This window comes from Salvelinus fontinalis, chromosome 12 (assembly GCF_029448725.1).
Source record: "Salvelinus fontinalis isolate EN_2023a chromosome 12, ASM2944872v1, whole genome shotgun sequence".
NCBI lineage: Eukaryota > Metazoa > Chordata > Actinopteri > Salmoniformes > Salmonidae > Salvelinus > Salvelinus fontinalis.
The window spans coordinates 47,651,805-47,675,517 of NC_074676.1; the positions used below are offsets into that span (position 1 = coordinate 47,651,805).

General features: G+C 40.2%; 1 protein-coding gene and 1 pseudogene across 2 annotated transcripts; both read left to right on the top strand.

Annotated features, from left to right (window-relative positions):
• The first annotated feature begins 2,181 nt into the window (after positions 1 to 2,181).
• LOC129867520 (uncharacterized) lies at positions 2,182 to 8,357 on the top strand. Of its 2 annotated transcripts, XM_055940971.1 has the most exons (5): positions 2,183 to 2,711; positions 3,448 to 3,544; positions 7,051 to 7,207; positions 7,364 to 7,479; positions 7,711 to 8,357. In XM_055940971.1, coding segments are annotated over exons 1-5 (696 nt in total). In that variant the 5' UTR covers positions 2,183 to 2,387; the 3' UTR covers positions 7,713 to 8,357. The 2 variants fall into 2 exon arrangements, with proteins under 2 accessions (XP_055796945.1, XP_055796946.1); XM_055940970.1 differs by lacking the exon at positions 7,711 to 8,357 and having other exon boundaries at positions 2,182 to 2,711; positions 7,364 to 7,699.
• Positions 8,358 to 15,056: 6,699 nt separating this feature from the next.
• Positions 15,057 to 23,713, top strand: part of LOC129866572 (WD repeat-containing protein 18-like) — a 110,154-nt pseudogene continuing 101,497 nt past the window's right edge.

Here is a 23,713-nt window from a genome sequence, read left to right on the forward strand (position 1 = left end):
GACGGAGCTGGGCAGACGGGCCGTTCAGGCACCGCTGGGCAGACGGCAGACTCTGGCCGGCTGAGACGCACTATAGGCCTGGTGCGTGGTACCGGAACTGGAGGTACCGGCCTGAGGGCACGCACCTCAGGGCGAGTGCGGGGAACAGGAACAGGGCACACTGGACTCTCGTGGCGCACTCTAGGCCTGGTGCGTGGTACCGGAACTGGAGGTACCGGGCTGAGGGCACGCACCTCAGGGCGAGTGCGGGGAGAAGGAACAGTGCGTCCAGGGCTCTGGAGACGCACAGGAGGCTTGGTGCGTGGTGCCGGAACTGGAGGCACTGGGCTGGAGACACGCACCATAGGGAGAGTACGTGGAGGAGGAACAGGGCTCTGGAGATGCACTGGAAGCCTGGTGCGTGGTGTAGGCACTGGTGGTACTGAGCTGGGGTGGGAAGGTGGCGCCGGATATACCGGACCGTGAAGGAGGACACGTGCTCTTGAGCACCGAGCCTCTCCAACCTTACCAGGTTGAATGGTCCCCGTAGCCCTGCCAGTGCGGCGAGGTGGAATAGCCCGCACTGGGCTATGCAGGCGAACCGGGGACACCACCTGTAAGGCTGGTGCCATGTACGCCGGCCCGAGGAGACGTACTGGAGGCCAGATACGTTGGGCCGGCTTCATGGCATCCGGCTCGATGCCCAACCTAGCCCTCCCAGTGCGGCAAGGTGGAATAGCCCGCACTGGGCTAAGCACGCGTACTGGGGACACCGTGCGCTTCACCGCATAACACGGTGTCTGACCAGTACGACGCCCTCTTACTCCACGGCAAGCCCGGGGAGTTGGCTCAGGTATCCAACCCGGCTTCGCCACACTCCCCTTTAGCCCCCCCCCCAAGAAATTCTTGGGTGAGCCTCTCGGGCTTCCAGCCTCTCATACGTGCTGCCTCCTCAATCCACCGCTCCTGGGCTGTGGCTGCCTTCTTCACCTCCCGAGAGCGGCGATTCTCTCCAACCCTTCCCCAGGGTCCTTTTCCGTCCATGATCTCCCAAGACCATTCCTCCTGTGTCCAGTGCCTTAGTTCTTTTTCTCTCTCCTCAATCCGCTTGGTCCTGTTGTGGTGGGTGTTTCTGTAAAGGCAGTCATTGTTGTTCTCCCCCTTAGACGAGAAGGAGCATGGATAGGACCAAGATGCGGATTGAGGGAAATAAGCCATCTTTTAATGAAAAAACAGCAAACAAGACACTACAAACTACAAAACAACAAACGTGACTAACCTTCAACTGTCCTGTGAGGACACAGGAACAAACACCCACAAAACACCAGTGAAACCCTGGCTGCCTTTGTATGACTCTCAATTAGAGACAAACAATACACACCTGTCTCTAATTGAGAATCATACCAGGCCGAACACAAAACCCCACATAGAAATACAAACATAGACAAACCCACCCAACTCACGCCCTGACCAACTAAAATGAATACAAAACAAAGGAAAACAGGTCAGGAACGTGACACATGGCCTATTTAATGCCTTACCTACCTCATTTGCACACACTGTATATAGACTTTTTCTACTGTATTATTGACTGTATGTTTGCATGTGTAAATCTGTGTTGTACGTGTCAAACTGCTTTGCTTTATCTTGGCCAGGTCGTAGTTGTAAATGAGAACCTGTTCTCAACTAGCCTACCTGGTTAAATAAAGGTGAAATAAAATAATTAATGAAGGGGACAGAGTGACCACCTGTCAACAGGGTTTCCTGTGTGTGTCTGTCATTGTGCCAAGGTTTCTCTAGGGCCCTAGTGGCATAAGCTCAGGAAACACTGAGTTGCTGCCTCGGCCTCAGCTGCTGCACTCTGGCTCTTGTGATAGTGTTTCAAATAAGACATAGCTGAAGAACCAGGCTGTGTGACTGAACTCTCCCCGCAAAGCTATGTTCAAGGCCAGCGCTATGTCGAGTTGGGAGTGCTGCCAGGTTGCTCCCCGCGACTGAGAAATGGAAACAGAAACACACACCCTTTCGGGGAAAACACAGCATCACGCAAAGGCACTAGAGTCTTGACTTTCATTTTCCCCTCACAGTGTGTGTGTATGGGAACCCCCCCCCCCCCTCAAGCATGATGGTGACGGGTGGGAGGGAGGTGCGGGTTGCAGAGGGGGAGAGGCTGGAGAGTGAAACAGGTTTACTCTTTCTCACTCCAGCACACCCATTTCCTGCCCAGCCCAGCTGAGGCAGAGTTTTAGGGGAAGTCAGTTACACACTCTGCTAGGAACCTCCTGCCTCTTACACAGACACCGCTTGCAGGACAGGACACACTCCGGATCACCTAATCACCTGCCCTAAAAAAGGATTTTGTTCTTCTTTTTTATTTTACCATCACCACCGCCACCTTTGTGTCTACCATGACCAGGCCCAAGTCGTCCAAAATCATCTGCAATATTATGATTGCCTGCCTGTTCCTGTGGTTGGTCAGCTCCCTCATCATCATCGTGGTGTGGGCCACCTCTCCGGACATGGAGGGCGCCAGCCAGTGCAGGGCTGATCTGCAGAACCTGACAGAGAAGCACGAGGAAGCCAGGGTGCTGTACGCCAAGAACAAGCAGGCCCTGGAGGAGATGGTGGAGGAGGGCCGCACCAACCAGACCTGGCAGGTCATGAAGATGGAGCGGTTCCTGAAGCGTCTGGGCAAGACCAACGTGTCCCTGGCTGACTGTCATCAGGAAAGCGTGAGTGTTTGCTTGGCTCCTCTCCCTCACTCCCCTCCCTGGTTCCCGCAGCACTGAGGTTAACTGACTCACTCCCTCAGGCTGCAAGAGCTATCCTCTGCCTCTCCCCTGCCTCTAACCTTTCCGTTGTACCCGATGCCCTTACTACATTTTGTCATTTTCGATTGATCTGATATGATGATTTTTTAATTTATCTGATATCCAAACCTTTTCTAACAGTCTGTGATTTAGTGTTTATAATATTTTTTTGATATCATATCAGTTGGACTGTTAATAATAGTTTCAGTGAAAACAAGTTACTGTATTATCATGACAAATGATTGCTAGTGAAAAGTCACATTAGGCCTTTACATAACAACCAGAGGCACAATGGACACACAGTTATGCAAATGCTCTGCAAATGCAGCAATCAAATTCTGAAAAACTGCTGGTCCTTCCCAGGGAGTGGGTGGGAGGTCAAGTTAAACCCTTCCTGGAAGAAGAGGGAAAGCAGTGATAGGGCACACCATGCCTGTGTCTGAAATGGCACCCTGTTCTCTATATAATGCTCTACGTTTAACCAGATTAGGCAATAGGGTGCCATTTTGACTGAAGTCCATGTCCTTTAAGCACAACGGTCTCAATCTTCCACCATTGATTTGGACTTTTCTTAGCAGATATTAGAGTTGTATCAACCACTTCTGACAACTTTAAAGTCCAGAGGAGTTACTCAATGACCACCATTGTCTTTTTGCAGGTTATTTTGGGTGTAAACATTACTGTCCTGGAAAAAGAGATTGAGATGCTTAAAGAAATCGAGGAAAATCTCACTTCAGAAATCACGCTACGCCAAGGTAGGAAAATTGCTGCCACAGTGGGAGGTATGGGATTTTTGCCTCTGGTATTGGCTACCATGAAAGGAGCACTTTCTCACCAACAATATTCTTAGCAGCCTTTTCCCCTGTAACTATAGAAACCGGGTAAATTAGGGTAAATTAATACACAGGTTTGGTTGGTTATTGCTCCTTAAAAAAGGCTGATGACTAATTATGATTTAAGTGAAAGTTCTAGTAGAGTGAATTTCTTTAATAGCCATCCCATCTGTTTACCATTCCTTAAAAGCTGTCACAGGCTACTTTCAAATGAAATAGTGGACTCCCAAATGACCTTGTCTCTAATAATGAAGCGCTACTCACAAGCTTTTTACTTAGCTTAACAAGTTACCAAGTTAATTCAGTTACTCACTTTACTGTTGGCCTCCCAAATGATCTGTCATCTAATAATTAATCATCACACAACATAGTAGGTTGTAAGCAAATAGTTGTTAAGTCTGGTATTAAAATTCAGATATATATAGGGTATAACTTCATAAACGAGTCAGCGACCTGTCACATACTTCAGAGTAAATAGATTAATCAGCCTGGTCTCATAGACTAGACGTAACATAGTAAAAGCAAATCCGGGACACTACAATGAGTATTATATGTTACGTTTGGCATGGTTACATAAGACAGATGGTTACTTAAGGAGAGGTATATCTATAATTCCATGTGTATAACTTGTATTATCATCTACATTTATGATGAGTATTTCTGTTGAATCGATGTGGCAATGCAAAATAACTGGATGTTTTTGGAACTAGTGAACGTAACACGCCAATGTAAACTCAGATTTTTTTTATATAAATATGAACTTTATCAAACAAAACATACATGTATTGTGTAACATGAAGTCCTATGAGTGTCATCTGATGAAGATCATCAAAGGTTAGTGATTAATGTTATCTCTATTTGTGCTTTTTGATACTCCTATCTTTGGCTGGGAAAATGACTGTGTTTGTCTGTGATTTGGCGGTGACCTAACATAATCGTTTGTGGTCCTTTCGCTGAAAATCCTATTTGAAATTGGACACTTTGGTGGGATTAACAACAAGATTACCTTTAAAATTGTATAAGACACATGTATGTTTGAGGAATTTTAATTATGAGATATCTGTTGTTTGAATTTGGCGCCCTGCACTTTCACTGGCTGTTGTCATATCGATCCCGTTACCGGGATTGCAGTCATAAGAAGTTTTAAGGCAAACGTAGCAATTTTTTTGCTACTTTTCACATACTTAAAATGTTAGCTAACCCTTCTCCTAACCCTAAACCTAACCTTGACCCTTTTAGCTAATCCTTCCCCTAACCTTAACTCTTTAACCTAACTCATAAACGTAACCCTAACCCCTAGCCTAGCTAACATTAGCCAGCTAGCTAACGTTAGCCACCTAGTTAGAATTCATAACATATCATACATTTTTCAAATTCGTAACATATAGTAATTTTTGCAAATTCGGAACATATTGTACGTTTTGAAAATTCGGAACATATAATCAGTTGTGGGAAAAGTACCCAATTGTCATACTTGAGTAAAAGTAAACATGCCTTAATAGAAAATACCTCAAGTAAATGGGAAAGTCACCCAGTAAAATCCTACTTGAGTAAAAGTTTTAAAGTATTTGGTTTTAAATATACTTAAGTATCAAAAGTAAAAGTATAAATAATTTAAAATTCCTTAAGCAAACCAGACGGCACCATTTTCTTGTTTTTTAAAATTACGGATAGCCAGGGGGACGCTCCAACCCACAGACATAATTTACAAACGAAGCATGTGTTTAGTGAGTCCGCCAGATCAGAGGCCAGATCAGTGTCATGACGTGACTTTCATTAATGTGATGACTGTAATTTATCGGATCAACTAACTATGTTTAATTGTTAACAGATTAAATGAATCTGGTAACAATTAACTCATTAGGAATTTGGGGCACCACGGAAGAAGTTGTTCATAGTTACCATCTCCCGAACTCTAAAAGATATGTGTGTTATATATTGATAACAGTCACTTATTAATTATTACCTCATATCAGTCTCATTCTGAATGTTGTAGACTTGAATCAATAAGAACCCCAGCCTTTTCTGATTATTCAGTACTACACTGTCACGTTCCTGACCTGTTTTCTCTTATTTTTATATGTGTTTAGTTGGTCAGGGCGTGAGTTGGGGTGGGCATTCTATGTTACGTGTTTCTATGTTTAGGTTCATTGTTTGTTAGCCTTATATGGTTCTCAATCAGGGACAGGTGCTATTCATTTCCTCTGATTGAGAATCATATATAGGTAGGCTGTTTCACTCTGTTTGTTTGTGGGTGGTTGTCTCCTGTGTCTGTATGTCTACCACACGGGACTGTTTCGTTTTGTCGTTCGTGTATGTAGTCTGTTCCTGTTCGTGCGTTCTTCGTTTATTGTAAGTTCTCCAGTCCAGGTCTGTCTACATCGTTTATTTGTTTTGTAGTTTGTTATAGTGTTTTCGTGTTACGTCTTTACTTTAATAAATATCGTTATGTCAACACTTCACGCTGCGCTTTGGTCCAATCCCTACTCCTCTTCAGACGTCTCTGTAACAAAGACATTCCAATCTTGACACTAAAAAGCAAGAGAGGGTTCTCTGCTGCATAAGATTTACGATTGGCTTGGGGTGTCATAAACTGGCCCAGCCCTCCCTCTCCTCTCCTGTGGGAGAGAGGGGGTCTGATTATCTGTCAGCCATTTGCCAAGCTGATCTGAGGCCTTGGATCCTTGACCAGGAGAGTCATGACAGTAGGGATGACCAGGGATGTTCTCTTGATAAGTGTGTGAATTAGACAATTTTCCTGTCCTGCTAAGCATTCCAAATGTAACAAGTACTTTTGGGTGTGAAGGAAAATGTATGGAGTAAAAATAACATAATTACCTTCAGGAATGTAGTGAAGTAAAAGTATAAAGTTGTCAAAAATATAAATAGTAAAGCACAGATACCAAAACAAACTACTTAAGTAAAAATACTTGAAAGTACTATTTAAGTACTTTACATCATTGCATAAAATATGAATTGTAATTTGTTACATATCATGCGAAATGGGTGATGGACATCCACAAATTAATACATACCATACGAAACGTAACATATCATACTAAATGGAGTGTCTCAGATTTACTTACAGAGTAATTTGACATGCTCTGAGACCAGGTTGGATTAATGTGAAGCAGAACGGGGACAGATTACAATTAAAAGCTTTTTTCACAGGAGATTTATCTGATGTGATTGGTGAAAAGACAAATATATAAGCGGAAAGAATATCATAATTGGGCTGCCTGTGTAATGAGAACTAGGGATGTCCTATTTTGATCTATCAAAGACGTCAAAAACATCCCTAACTACCAATAGTATGCCTTAGCATCAAATGGCATTGTCATTGTACTTCAAAACTGATTATGGTGAGCATGGATTCAACATTTTATTTCTGTCACTCAATGTTTTGTTTTCGCGCCTTATGATTTCAGAGCACATCAAATTCCTTCAGGATAACTTGACACAGGCATCTCATAAGTGGGAGTCCTGCGAGGCTTTGCACTCAGCTGCTGAGAGTCAGTGGATAGCAGACCAAGAGAGCCAGACCAAGGACTGCGAGTCCAGCAAGCAGTATTTACAGAAGCAGCTGTAAGTATCAATAGAGTGACACTGACCTGGTACAGAGTTATACTGAACTGATATACACCTTCAGATTGACTACTGTTATGAATCAGCTAAACATGCCTGGCTGGTTTAACTTTCATGAGGGTTGATATCGTTTTTGCACCATGGTTATATTTGCAGGCAGATGTGCAAAGTGAACCATCACGACGAGCCTGTGAATGGCGGAGTTGCCGCACCCCTCAGTAGCATTCTTGCCCTGTCCGTTGTCCTCTTCGTCAGTCTGCATTTGATAACATGTGAGTGTAATAGCACAAGGCGCTAACTAAGCATCATTATTCAATGCCATGGACGCTTACTGTATATAAGCAGTGGCTGTGAAAGCAGTGTGGAAAATAAACCAAAGATCATAACAACAAACATATCATAAATCTTAGTTTGTTTGATTTGATATTCATAGACACTGTCTGTAACTGTCTATAATCTATATATCAATGTGATTAAATATTTGCCTTCCACATGGTTTCCAGGAACATGATGCTGAGCCAGTGAGGTTATTGAAGACAATTAAGACAAGTTCTCCAGGACAATAAGATGGACCTGTACTTGATATTATATGGTTATTAGTGCTGAGCAATTAACCATCGTAAAAAGTTATTATAATAATAATATAATAATTGACCAACCTCGGTTCAATTACTTGAATTTTTTTTTTTTTTGTGAGCCCAACTCGCCGTTTCTCTAGAGAGAAATCAAATGATTCACAAGATAAATCAACTCAAGAACTATGTGGGACGCTGGGCTGAAGTGAGTTTCCGTTAAGCAAATATTCAACCTAGTTCATTGCAGAAACATGGTAATTATCTACAATGACCATAATCTATTGTGCCTGTTTTTCTGTCTCATAATGACATAAGAATTATTTTTGAGGTTTTTAATAGAAATTCCAAAGCCCAAAATAGTGAACATTCAATTGCCAAAACATTGAAAATATTCTATTCATGGTATTTCTATCTGCAACTTTTAATAACATATTTTGGCAAATGAACATGGCCAAAGTTTTGACTGCTAGCTAGAACCAATGACGATTAACGTTAGCTGTCCCTCTGTGCAAATGCGAAAGTGGTTATGTTTTGATACGAAGTAACAGTAAACCAATAAAGTAATGTTAACATGACATACTCTTTTTGGCAATGCAGAATCTGATATATTGGCTGCATATACTGAGACAGAGGGGCGTTGTTCTGCTCGCTTGGATGCTTTTTCCTATGAGATAGATTCAGCCACTTACGAATTGGAAGAAAATAAAAAATTATTTCATTTTTTATTTATTTTTATTGTTCACATTTTTAGGGAAGCATGGCTTCCCTTGGCACCCATGAATACACCCACTGCAGTAGGTCTAATGACAATCGCCAAATGTCCTTACACTGATGGTGTTTGTAACAGATGTTTCTTTCCATTAATCAAATGGTTTGGATGCTGAAATTATTTTGGAATGGATGAAAGTGCTGCAGGCAGCCTACTTTTTGAAGTGCTTTGTTCAACAATCAGATGAAAACATCATGACTGGTTGTGTTCATGCCACATTAAAATGTAATACATTGTTACCGTTAAATGACATGTCTTTACTATCAGGCACAATAGGGGCTCCCCGAATGTCACGGTACAATTTGCACTCTGCTAACATCCTTTGAATAAGGGCACATATACACTAATGTACACACATCCCTTTCGATATCGGACGGATTTGTAAACACATGTGGAATCTGTGCACGTTTTTAGAAAAGCTAACCATCTCTTGCTATTGTGTTTGAGGGAAGGGGTGCAGTAATTTCTATCCTTTTCACATACTTCACCTTGTTTCAATTGTGCAAGGTTTTGAGACAGGTGTGCAATTCCTAGTGCTAAGCGATTAACCAAAATGTTGGTTATTTTTTGTTGAATTGACCAACATCAGTTCAATTATTTGAACTCCATTTTGTTCAGTTTTTTTCTGTGAACACAATGCCACATTGAGCTGCAGTTTCTTGAGAGATAAATTAGATCATAACCAAACAGTGCAATGTAGTAGGGAGTTGTAGTTTCTAACAGGCCAATGTTCTACATAGTTTCGAGCAAAAATAAATGATAATGAACTACAATAACCATAATCCATTATGCGGCTACTTGTCCTGTCTGTTTCTTTTATGCCTGCTACATAAGAGACAGAAGAATGCTGTGATCAAGAGGGGATACATAGAGAGCAGTTGCTTTCCAAGTTATTGATACTCAGCAGTCATAAAAGTATACCTTGTATACTTTGAAGTACTACTAAAATTGTGATTTTGTCAGACAGCATAGGCAGCAGCTCTATAGAAATTAGATAACTTGGAATAAAATCAAATAAACCAAATGTAACTTACACAACAACTGAAATATTTTATTAAAGTAATGTGAATAAACTGATGGTTAATTAGTGATAAGGAGTCATGGGCAGTCACTACCATCATGGGACTTTTATTAATTGTTTTATTCTGTGTTACAGCGTTCAACCCACATAATGCATTTAATGTTTTAAAAAATTATCAAAACAGAAAATCGTGAGATTTTTTTTATAATCGAACTGAAACCGGACTGACCTCAAAAACCACTATTTGCTCAACACTAGCAATTCCAAAGGAGGAAGGATATGGAAGTGGAAATGTTGGGAGAAGGTCACAGGCAGGCCCTCTTGTTATTGCCAAACTCAGTACTCTTCTCTTGCTCTGATTGGGATACATTCATTGGAGGACTCCCAGCTAGCACATTTGGTTCCTTGGAAGTTGTGGGAACATTTGGTTTTGGGAACAAAGCCATACGTTTCCTGACCTGTCGAACAGAATGTTTCTTTAACGTTCTGAGAACTGAAGTGAAAATGTTGCCTGTTCTGGGAACGTACACTTTTAGGTTGCAGGGCAGCTCTGAGAATGTTTTACTATGTATGGTTCCCCGAAGGTGTTCCTGGGAGGTTTTATTAACATTCTGAGAATGGAAATTATAGGTTATTTTAAGGTAATTAAATACCGTTCTGAGAACATGTTTCAATTAGACTTTTAATAACATTTTGTTTTAACTCATTTGAACTCAATGCACAGAAAACACAATTCATTTGCTTAAGCCGGAATTTCCTAACTCCTCGTGTACCCTCAACTGCACATTTTTGTTGTTGCCCCTGACAATCTCACCTGATTCAACTCATTGATGGCTTGATAATTAGTTGACAAGTTGAATCAGGTGTGCTTGTCCAAAAGCTACAACAAAAATGTTTAGTGTTGGGGTACTCGAGGAAATGCTGGCTTAGGCATTAATCATGCAAACACTTAAAATGTTTTATTGTCAAATGGCATCAGTGAGATTTGAAACAATGATCTTCTGTTCTCTTGCCATGTAATTAGTCCACAGTACCACCAAGATGGAGCCAGTGTATCTTGCTTCCGGCCTTCTTCAACCTGGGCTTGAACCAGGGACCCTCTAAACCAGGGGTGGGCAACTCCAGTCCTCAGGGGCTGGACTGGTCACACTTTTTCCCCATCCACAGCAAGCACAAGGGGATTAAACTAATTGTGTTCTAAAATGAAGATCATGATTAGTTGATTATTGGAGTCAGGTGTATTACCTGGGGCTAGGGCAAAAGTGTGACACCAATCAGGCCCCTGAGGACTGGAGTTGCCCATCCCTGCTCTAAATACATCAATAACAGTCACCCACGAAGCATCGCTACCTATCGCCCAACAAAAGCCGCGGCCCTTTGCAGAGCAAGGGATACAACTACTTCAAGCTTTAGAGCAAGGGATACAACTACTTCAAGCTTTAGAGCAAGGGATACAACTACTTCAAGCTTTAGAGCAAGGGATACAACTACTTCAAGGTCTAAGAGCAAGTGACATCACCGATTGAAACGCTACATGTGTGCACCACTAACTAGCTAGCCATTTAACACCGGTTCAACTAGCATGCCATGTTTTTTTTAACTCATACAAAGCGATTAATTTCAATCTATTCAAAGACCCCATTTCAAAGGAATCAAACACACATTAAGATCACGTGTGGCCAATTAGTGGGCGCAGCCAACACATTTGTACAGCCCCCCCCCCCCCAGTTTTAAAGTACATTTCTACACATTTTGCCATGACTTATGTCACATGCTATCGGAAGCTCCTTGTACTCTGAGAAATTTCACTTGAACTACCCTCCAAGTATTTTTTTTTATATTTCACCTTTATTTAACCAGGTAGGCTAGTTCAGAACAAGTTCTCATTTACAATTGCGACCTGGCCAAGATAAAGCAAAGCCGTTTGACACATACAACAGAGTTACACATGGAGTAAAAACAAGCATACAGTCAATAATACAGTAGAAAATAAATCTATATACAATGTGAGCAAATGAGGTGAGATAAGGGAGGTAAAGGCAAAAAAAGGCCATGGTGGTGAAGTAAATACAATATAGCAAGTAAAACACTGGAATGGTAGATTTGCAGTGGAAGAATGTGCAAATTAGAAATAGAAATAATGTGGTGCAAAGGAGCAAAATAAATAAATACAGTAGGGGAAGAGGTAGTTGTTTGGGCTAAATTATAGATGGGCTATGTACAGGTGTAGTAATCTGTGAGCTGCTCTGACAGCTGGTGCTTAAAGCTAGTGAGGGAGATAAGTGTTTCCAGCTTCAAAGATTTTTGCAGTTCGTTCCAGTCATTGGCAGCAGAGAACTGTAAGGAAAGACGACCAAAGGAGGAATTGGCTTTGGGGGTGACCAGTGAGATATACCTGCTGGAGCGCGTGCTACGAGTGGGTGCTGCTATGGTGACCAGCGAGCTGAGATAAGGGGGGACTAGCAGGGTCTTGTAGATGACCTGGAGCCAGTGGGTTTGGCGATGAGTATGAAGCGAGGGCCAGCCAACGAGAGCATACAGGTCGCAGTGGTGGGTAGTATATGGGGCTTTGGTGACAAAACGGATGGCACTGTGATAGACTGCATCCAATTTATTGAGTAGGGTATTGGAGGCTATTTTGTAAATGACATTTCCGAAGTCGAGGATCGGTAGGATGGTCAGTTTTACGAGGGTATGTTTGGCAGCATGAGTGAAGGATGCTTTGTTGCGAAATAGGAAGCCAATTCCAGATTTAACTTTGGATTGGAGATGTGAGTCTGGAAGGAGAGTCAGTCAGGCCTTTATGGTACAGTGGCCAGACAGAAGCCACTCCTCAGTAAAAGGCACATGACAGCCCACTTGGAGTTTGCCAAAAGGCACCTAAAGGACTCTCAGACCATGAGAAACAGGATTCTCTGGTCTGATGAAACCAAGACTGAACTATTTTGCCTGAATGCCAAGTGTAGCGTCTGGAGGAAACCTGGCACCATCCCTACGGTGAAGCATGGTGGTGGCATCAATATGCTGTGGGGATGTTTTTCAGCAGCAGGGACGGGGACACTAGTCAGGATCAAGGGAAAGATGAACAGAGATCCCTGATGAAAACCTGCTCCAGAGCACTCAGGACCTCAGACTGGGGTGAAGGTTCACCTTCCAACAGGACAGCGACCCTAAGCACACAGCCAAGTCAACGCAGGAGTGGCTTCGGGACAAGTCTCTGAATGTCCTTGAGTGGCCTAGCCAGAGCCCGGACTTGAACCCGATCAAACATCTCTGGAGAGACCTGAAAATAGCTGTGCAGCGATGCTCCCCATCCAACCTTACAGAGCATGAAAGGATCTGCAGAGAAGAATGGGAGAAACTCCCCAAATACAGGTGTGCCAAGCTTGTAGCGTCATACCCAAGAACACTTGAGGCTGTAATCACTGCCAAAGTTTCTCCAACAAAGTACTGAGTAAAGGGGGGGCCACATTGCAGGCCACCAGTTGTCCATCCCTGGCCTAGAGTATGATGGCATTACTGGCTTCATGGGTATGGGCAATGCAACTCTTGTCATCTGAAGCAGAGAATAGCTAAACTCACACATTGCTTACATATTGTTGAGCTAGGCCCATGGGTTGAATTGGACCGGGTCCCGCCGGGATCGAGAACCGGCACCAAGCGGAGCTAAGACTCTGTACCTTTGGTTATTTGAATTATCTAATGAAAAATAGTTGTCCACATTTAATTTTCCACAGCCAACAACATGAGTAAGCAACAACAAAATTAGACAACCACATAGTACAATAGTTGACCTATGTAATTGTTCAGCCTGTCGCATTGTTACGAATCCTTTTGGCCCGACAGTCTAGGGGGGGATGGTAACGAGACCCTTAACATAACTCACGCAAATTATAATAGTGAAACCGTAACAGTGAGAACAAATAACCACAGACAACATATCTACCATCAAACACTCAGGGGGGGGGGGGCAGGATAAGGGGCTGAGCTGGACCTAAGGAAAGAAACAAATCTCCAAAAACACCCCTAAGCTAGACTAGCCTACTTTAACAAAAGCTAACTAACCAAAAGTACAGTGGGTGGTCCGCCCAGTTCTAATTAGTGTGTTTATACAAAGTATTCATACGGGTAGTGTATACCCATGGGCGACCTGTCTGGTTACCCCCTTTTCCCACCATCAAACAAACACCATAACAAAACCAATACTCACAGGTGGGGACAAAGTGACATGTAGTTGCAAAAACCAACTAAGAGATCAACAGACAGATGGCATTGACAGAGAGATTGAGCTCCAGAGAAAACAACTGACAGGGTTTTAAACCAAGGGAAAGGGAATGTGATTGGGTAAGGGAAAAGGAGCATGTGTCTTCTGATTAGAGACTGATTGGTGACTGATAAATTCCACCTGTGAGGGGAGAAGGAGAGCAAAGAAATACACACACACAGGATACCTGTATACGTAACACGCATACATGCAAGAAAATAATATTCCTCTCGAGTTGCATTGCAAGTGCCTCACAGGGAGAGAAATATGCATGCCCAGTCATTGTACAACGTTCTTAATGCAGTTGCAGGAAAATACCTTTGAGAGCAGTTTTGATGGCCACTGTTAAAAGAGGAGGATCCCGGAGCTTTCTAGTACTAGTCTACACTTACATCCAACAAATTAGTCAAATGCACAATTTTAGAATCAGAGTTTTTAGCAGCGGAATGGTTAATGCGTGTTAGGGCTTTCCAAAGGCATTGAATGCATAGGGAAGACCGGGGCTAAATCTAACAACGGTAGTCCTACATTATATTCACAGTACATGGTCCTTGGTTGCCTAAGTGCCAGTGCAATGTTTTTTCAGGGGACATTCAAGTCATCAATATGTTGCTAACTAGCAATGTTTAGACTTGAGTTTATGATCTAGCTAATGATTATCCAAATGGGTAACCCTCAGCCTACTTATTTATAGCCACTTTTCTGCATCAAGTAAACTGCATCAGCTGGGCTACATCAGGTGATAATGCTTATTGCTAAATTGCATACCGATCTGATAATATTGTCCAACATGTTATAGGGTTCATTTCTGGAGGGAGAAATTATATTTTAGATGTCAAGTATAATTTTATTTTCATTCATTTTGGAGTAGAATATCATTTTTAAAAAGTCACCAGAACTGACCTTCTCACAGTCATTCTCCCCTCCTAAAATTGTAGGTCCCTCCTCGACCTGTAGTATGCTGTGATTTGTGCTTTTGTCAATATATATTGTTTAGGCTAGTATATTATATCTGGTCTGCTTAGTCTGTTTCTCAAGCGTTCCCGGAAGTCTCAATATGTTGCTCCTCTGGGTTTATAAACTGTGTAATAACTTTACCAACGTTATGGCCTACATAACCCAAAATCCATAGCTTCGATTAGTAAATTACGTACTGTGCATGCGTTCATTACCTTCACTTTCAAATCAACCAGTGAAAACAACACGCGTTCTCTTCAAAGATGTCAGCGCCTATGGAAATAGTTTTATGTGCCGATTCGGCTGGACAGCTATGGAACTGTGCCGTTCTTGAACTCCATTCTGGTACAAATCTCTTGGCCTATCGAGGGGCCAATACTTCTTCGAGGTCCCTCACAGTTTTGAATGGAGAGTACATCCTCGGAGCCCAACTCGGGAAAAACTTCAACGTGTGGAAAATCCAGAGAAAGGTAGCTAGCTAACTTGCAAACGTTTAAAAGCTGGCTACCTTGCTAGCGGCGTATGCACTGTTCATAGCTGTCTGGAGATATAACTGAAATGTATTTGGACATGGCTTCGTTTTTTATTATTTTTTATGAACAACAAATCAATACAGAAAGTACGTAAGGGACACAAGTATATATATATTATATACAATGGACAATTGAGCTAGGGTGTACAATATCACATGACAATTACACAAGGACCTTAAGGGACATACATAGACTTACAATTCTAACAGCTTTTTTGTTAGTAGAGTATTTAACTGTCTTAAAATACAGTTCAATTTCTTTTTGTAGGGTTAGAAAATGTTTTTTTTTGTTTGTAAATTTACATTTGTGTATATGAAATTTGGCCAAAAGAATAATGAAGTTAATTACATAAAAATGTTTCAGCTCATTTCTATCGTATGTAAAGAGTCCAAGCAGTACATCTCTCCACAATAGTGTAAAATCTTCATAAATGTGTTCAAATATAAATCTACTGATGTCTTGCCACAGTTTTCTTACATGAATACAATGCCAAAAAAAGATGCAACACTGTTTCTGGGTGGTCATTACAAAAGGAGCAATTTGAATTTATGTTTTCCTTAAACTTCTTCATATAGTGGTTGGCAGGATAATATTTATGAATAATTTTAAAGGAAACCTCCTTAATTTTGTTAACAAGTAGGTATGTGTGTGTGTGGCAACATCCAAACTTTTTTCCAACAGATATTATCAACAAATCCATTCCAATAAGGCATGACATAAGGTATAGATACAACATCCTGCTGAAACAAGGTTCGTATCGCTCTGTTGTTGAATGGACCAAAAGAGAAACAAATCTTTCCTACTGATGAGTCAACAGGGTCAATAGAAGGTAGGCTCTGAGGGTCAGGTCTTGACACGTTCCTGAATAACAGAGCAACACCTGAGGGAATGGCGTCTAAAACAATTGCAAAATCTTTAGGTGTTACAGGGACCTTGTAAAGAGATAAGAATTCCTTCTAACTGAGTAAAAGACCCTCTGCATTTACCAGTTGGCTCACCAATAGGATATTATTTCGGAACCAATATTCTAAAAACAAAGAAGTATTTTTATACAATATATCCTGATTATTCCATATATAATATCTGTGTGGAGAAAAATTGTGTTTATAAATTAAGGACCATGATGAGAGAACCTGCCGATGAAAAGCAGAAAGTTTCACTGGAATTTTGTCAATATTATAATTGCAAAACAACATGAAGTTAACCTGTTTGGGCTGCAAGGGGCAGTATTGAGTAGCCAGATAAATGGTGCCCATTTCAAACGGCCTCGTACTCAATTCTTGCTCGTACAATATGCATATTATTATTACTATTGGATAGAAAACACTCTCTAGTTTCTAAAACCGTTTGAATTATTTATCTGAGTGAAACAGAAGTCATTCTGCAGCACACTTCCTGACCAGGAAGTGGAATGTCTGAAACCGAGGCTCTGTTCTACTTCCTGCCTATACATGGGCATGATACGTAAGAGTCTACGTGCACTTCATACACCTTCCCCTGGGTGTCAAGAGGCGGTGAGAGAAGAAATTTCGTGTTTATCTTGGTCTGAGGTGGAATAAAAGCTCTTTGTATGAGGTGACCGTCCATTTTCTGTTTTCTGGAGCGCGCGAAAGGGGACATGGATTTGCCTTCTGTTTAGCTGTCGTTATGGACGACTAACATCTCCGGCTTTGATTTTATTTGACACATGTGACCATATCATCGTAAAGTATGTTTTTTCAATATAGTTTCATCAGATTATTGAAAATTTTTCGGGAGTTTTGCCGTGTTCCGTTCTCTGACTTTGTTGACGTTGGAGAGATCCGTGTCACTTGGCTAGTGCGCGTGCTAATTCAAGAGGGAAAGAGTCCGTTCTAATTCCAAACAACGACTGTTCTGGACAAAGGACACCTTGTCCAACATTCTGATGAAAGATCAGCAAAAGTAAGAAACATTTTATGATGCTATTTCATATATCTGTCGAACTGTGTACTAGTCGTGGGCGTCCAACGTTTTGGGTACTCTAGCTATACCGAAGCTGCATATCGTAATGAAGTTATTTTTAGAATTCTAACACTGCGATTTCATTAAGAACTAATGGATCTATCATTTCCTATACAACATGTATTTTTTTGTTATGTTTATGAATAGCTATTTGGTCAGAATATGTGTGTCAGAAAAAGTGTCAGGAAAAATCCGGACGTAGTGGGAAAAAGTAGCTAAGTTAGCACAATGTGTAACCATTGATTTCAGCTCTAAATATGCACATTTTCGAACAAAACATAAGTGTATGTATAACCTGATGTTATAGGACTGTCATCTGAGGAAGAAAATCAAGGTTAGTCAAAAATTATATATCTTTTGCCTGTTTGTTACGATCGCTTACTTTTGCTACTGGGAAATTGCTTGTGTTTTTGGCTATTGTGGCTACGCTAATATAACGCTATATTGTGTTTTCGCTGTAAAACACTTGATAAATCGGAAATATTGTCTGGAATCACAAGATGCCTGTCTTTCAATTGCTGTACACTATGTATTTTTCATAAATGTTTTATGATGAGTATTTAGTTATTTGGCGTTGGTGTCTGTAATTATTCTGTCTGCTTTCGGTGCAATTTCTGATTGTAGCTGCAATGTAAACTATGATTTATACCTGAAATATGCACATTTTTCGAACAAAACATATGCTATACAATAAATATGTTATCAGACTGTCATCTGATGAAGTTGTTTCTTGGTTAGTGGCTATTTATATCTTTATTTGGTCGAATTTGTGATAGCTACTGATGGAGTAAAAAACTGGTGAAGTAAAAAAAGTGGTGTCTTTTGCTAACGTGGTTAGCTAATAGATTTACATATTGTGTCTTCCCTGTAAAACATTTTAAAAATCGGACATGTTGGCTGGATTCACAAGATGTGTACCTTTCATATGCTGTATTGGACTTGTTAATGTGTGAAAGTTAAATATTTAAAAAAAAAAATATTTTGAATTTCGCGCCCTGCACTTTGAGCTGGCTGTTGTCATATTGATCCCGACTTAGGGCTTGCAGAGGCCACCAAAAGTAGAGAAGACATGATGAGGAATAAAATTCCAGATAGAAGTGGGTCTTCTTAGGAATTGTTTTATCCAATTGATCTTAAAAGTATTATTTAAAGTAGTAAAGTCCAGAAAATTCAGTCCACCATTCTCATAATTGTTCATTCCAATAGTTTTCCTAATGTAATGGGTACGGTTTCTCCAAAGAAAGTTGAAAAGCATCTGGTCTATCTCCTTGCTTATTTTACTGTCAAGATATAAAGATAGAGCGCCATATGTTAGTCTAGAGATGCCTTCGGCCTTGGTTAATAGGACTCTACCTTTTAAAGATAAGTCCCTCTGTAGCCATTGATTTAGCTTCTTCTGGGTATTTTTAATAAGAGGGTTAAAATTTAGTAAGCCTCTAGACTTCTGATCCTTTGTAATGGTTATGCCAAAATATGTAAGTTCTTCTTTTACTGGAATACCATAATATGAAGGTGTCACACAATCTTTGACAGCTATGAGTTCACATTTATTAATGTTAAGGTATAGACCAGACGCTTTGGAAAAGGATTGTATCACATTGATCGATATGGGAATTTGGTTAGTGTCTTTCAGAAAAAGTGTAGTATCATCAGCCAGCTGGCTTATAATAATTTATTTACCAGCTATGGAAATACCTTGTACAGGACTATTATTTAAAGAATTTGCAAGAAGTTGGGTGATTAATAAAAACAGGTACGGGGAGATAGGACAACCTTGCCTAATTTCTCTCTTTAACTCAAATCTAGGTGAGGTGTGTCGTAGCTGAATCAGAATTAGTTAGGTAACATAGATAAATAAGATGTATAATTTATTTTATACTTGTCATTAGAATGTCTTCTTTTGGACTATACTGTTGGCAGTTGCATTTTCCTTTCTCCTCTAGGGAAAAGTCACTTGGGGCCCAGAGAGGGGAGAGGTCAGGCTTGTCTTTTTCATGTCTGGTAATGTGCAGAATATCAGAAAGGGAGAAGTCAGGTTTGAACATAATGAATATATAATCTTCATAATGAATATATGTGAATATATGTGTGAAACCATGTGAAGGGCTCCACTATGTCTGTATGCCAGTCATACCCTCCTTTTCCCATTGTGGGGAGGAGTATGGCAGTGTCTGGAACCATTGTATGTCCCCTCTGATGTTGAAACTTATCTTTCATAGTATATGACCTAGAGGCTCACTCCCCTCAGGGAGCTTGTCCAGGGGTGGGTTGTATTTGAGATGGGGGTATCTAGAATTGACAATTGATATATGCCATTGGATGAGGTAATGTTTTGGTAATATGAAGTACCAAGAACAGGAAGTAGAACCTCGTCTAAGAGATCAAACTGAACGATAATTTATAGCTAATGCTATCTGGCTATGGGATACTCCTCTTTCAAGTAAAAGGCCCTTTGTGAAGTTTCTAAGATCTGTGGTTCGTCATGTGAGTTGAGAGGGGCGTATCTTGGCTATAAAAGATACTAAGAATTATTTTGTAAGGACTCTCAGAGAATTCATTTATAGACACTGAATTGATCTGAGAGTCAAAGGGCTATGGTGAAGCTCATATAATTAAAGATGGAGTTTAAAATATAACTCTGACTTGTGTGTGGTTTGTAAACTCTTTCCATTTAGTAATACAGGAAATTACCACGACAGGTGCCATATTTCAATTTGATAGAGCTGTTACCATTTGCATAGAGTCTTAATAGTCTTACAGAAAAAATCCCCAAAGCCAAGTCTCTCAAGGGAGTGGAAGAGAAACTGATGCTCTACTGTGTCAAATGCTTTATAAAAATCTAAAAATAATATGAAGCTATCCTCAGTTATTAGGTCTGAGTAGTCAAGTATGTCTAATACTAGTCTGATATTGTTAGAAATATGTCTGTTCCTCATGAAGCCAGACTGTGTTTCATCAATGATTGCATCCAGGACTTCTTTAATTATTTTTGCAAGTAGTAAGGCTAATATCTTATAGTCATTATTAAGAAGACAAATTGGACACCAGTTATCGATGAGCAGCACTTCTTTTTTAGGCTTAGGTATCAGTGTTATTAACCCCTGACTCATTGTAGGAGGGAGAACATTGTTTTTAATACTCTCTAAAAAGACTTCAAATAGGAAGAGAGCTATTTGTTCAGAAAATCATTTGTAAAATTCTGATGTAATTCCATCAACACCTGGTGATTTATTGTTCTTTAGATGTTTGATAGACTCTATAATCTCTTCAACTTTGATGGGTTCATCACACTGTTTAGATTCTATATCACTGATAGAGTGAACATTATTCAGTGATATCTGTGGATTCCTGACAGTACGTAGAGCTATACAATTTTCTGTAAAAATTGCTACAGTATTTAGCGATTTAATTTTTGGTCATCTAATAACACTATCAATGTTTAATTTATGGATAGTGTTATTTTTAGAGTGAAATTTCTCAAGTCTAAAGAAATAGGATGAATTCTGTTCTCCCTCAATCCATATTTTCCTAGATCTAATAAAGGCTCCTTCTGCTTTTAATCTATATATATTATCCAGTTTATTTTGTAACTCAATTAGTTCCATCTTCTCCTCCCCCGAGAGGCCGGCTGGGGACCTCTGAGAAAGGGAAGTTATCTTAATGATCACCTTTTCCTTCTCAGCTCTTCTGGTCTTAGCAAGATTACTACCATATTTTCTAAGGTATTTGGACACCTCAAATTTAAAGAGCTCCCAGTTCTGGCAATAAAATTTTTCTTCACAAGCCCTTTCCTAAAAGTGTGAGAGCAGATCTTTAACCTCAAATTTAGCTATATCATTATTTAATATTGGGCTATTTAGCTTCCAGTAGGATGCTCTGCCAAGGTTAGTATCAGGGGTAAATATTTTGATATCAATGTAACTGGCCCTATGGTCTGTGAGGGGAGTAGTACAGATATTTGTAGTAACACACTCACTATCAATACATTTGGATATAAGCCAAAAATCTATTCTTGATTGTCTGGAACCTGTTTTGTTACTCCAAATGAATGATCTACCGGCCGGAAACCTCTCTCCATATATCAGTAAGATCAAACTTTTCCATAAAAAGTATTAAACCCAAATTCTGATTGGTTGGTCTACCTGGGGGCCATCTATCAGTTGAATAATCTATAGTAATGTTAAAGTCCCCTCCTATCAATAATAACGAATTGGGAAATTTAGATAACCAATGAAGTATATGTTTCTCTATAGATTCAAACAATTCATCATTCTCATGTTTGGTGTTGTACCCATAGAAGTTTACAGTAATGAGCGTAATGTCATTGTAACTGTTCAAAAGACAAATAAAGTGACCAAAGGGGTCACATTCCGAGTGTAGAATATTACCACCAAAGGTATTTTTCATTGTAGTGACACCAGCGGAGCGTTCAGATCCATGGGAAAGCCAAATATTGTTGCCCCACTGTGACCTCCAGAAGTTGGAATCAGCCGAAATTGAGTGAGTAATGGCTTCGTTAGAACAAGAGATTCTCTAAAAACACGCCACTTAGGGTTAACACATGCTCTCCTAACCTACGAAAAGTCACTTCCGGTTGTAGATGGGAGTCCTAAGCTGTGTTCGATTACACATACAAGTATACTACATATTTAATGAGTATATACGACATACTATTCATTTTAGTAATGTTATACTGTAAACGAATAGTATGCTTTCAGTTTTCAAATTCAGTTGAGGGTACTAGCTCTTAGACTGTCTACCGGAAGTTGATGTAGTTGCTATGCAAACTCTTGCTAGCTAGTTAGCATAACACATTTACTAGATATATTTTACGACCTCGGGTGTGTTCAATTCAATCTGGAGTGCAAGAGTGCGCTCGTAAATTCAGCGCATTGTTGGTTTGTGAATTCAGAGCGTTTCGCTTTCGGAGCTCACACTACGTTCGGGCGGAGGAGTAGGGTTGATTTGAACGTTCTGACCAAGTTACAACGGGAGTCAAGCACCCACGCTAACTAGCTTGCTAGCTACTACTTTACTCGCCCTATCAGAGCTCGTTAGGCAGTTTATGTTATCCAGAGCGTAGGGGACTAACTGTGCTGCTGGCAACAATTTAATTACGCTATTTTTGCCGACGCTTACTGACACCGGCCATTTTCAACCGGTGTTGAGCGCTCGTAAATGCATTATTCTGCGCTCTGGTACACTGACGAGAGTGCGCTGAAATCGGAGTAGATAGCCAGAGCGAACTTCCGAAAGCACCCGAATGTCCATTGAGAACACCCGACGACTATACCATTTGGGAACATTAGGAAAACTGTTGTAATGAACACTTATGAGAATGGTGGACTGAATTTTCTGGACTTTACTACTTTAAATAATACTTTTAAGATCAATTGGATAAAACAATTCCTAAGAAGACCCACTTCTATCTGGAATTGTATTCCTCATCATGTCTTCTCTACATTTGGTGGCCTTAACTTCATGTTGTTGTGCAATTATAATATTGACAAAATTCCAGTGAAACTTTCTGCCTTTCATCGGCAGGTTTTCTTGTCATGGTCCTTAATTTATAAACACAATTTTTCTCCACACAGATATTATATATGGAATAATCAGGATATATTGTATAAAAATACTTCTTTGTTTTTAGAATATTGGTTCCAAAATAATATCCTATTGGTGAGCCAACTGGTAAATGCAGAGGGTCTTTTACTCAGTTAGAAGGAATTCTTATCTCTTTACAAGGTCCCTGTAACACCTAAAGATTTTGCAATTGTTTTAGACGCCATTCCCTCAGGTGTTGCTCTGTTATTCAGGAACGTGTCAAGACCTGACCCTCAGAGCCTACCTTCTATTGACCCTTTTGACTCATCAGTAGGAAAGATTTGTTTCTCTTTTGGCCCATTCAACAACAGAGCGATACAAACCTTGTTTCAGCAGGATATTGTATCTATACCTTATGTCATGCCTTATTGGAATGGATTTATTGATAATATCTGTTGGAAAAAAGTTTGGATGTTGCCACACACATACCTACTGGTTAACAAAATTAAGGAGGTTTCCTTTAAAATTATTCATAAATATTATCCTGCCAACCACTATATGAAGAAGTTTAAGGAAAACATAAATTCAAATTGCTCCTTTTGTAATGACCACCCAGAAACAGTGTTGCATCTTTTTTGGCATTGTATACATGTAAGAAAACTGTGGCAAGACATCAGTAGATTTATAATTGAACACAGTTATGAAGATTTTACATTATTGTGGAGAGATGTACTGCTTGGACTCTTTGCATACGATAAAAATAAGCTGAAACATTTTTATGTAATTAACTTCATTATTCTTTTGGCCAAATTTCATATACACAAATGTAAATTTACTAACAAAAAAAACACATTTTCTTA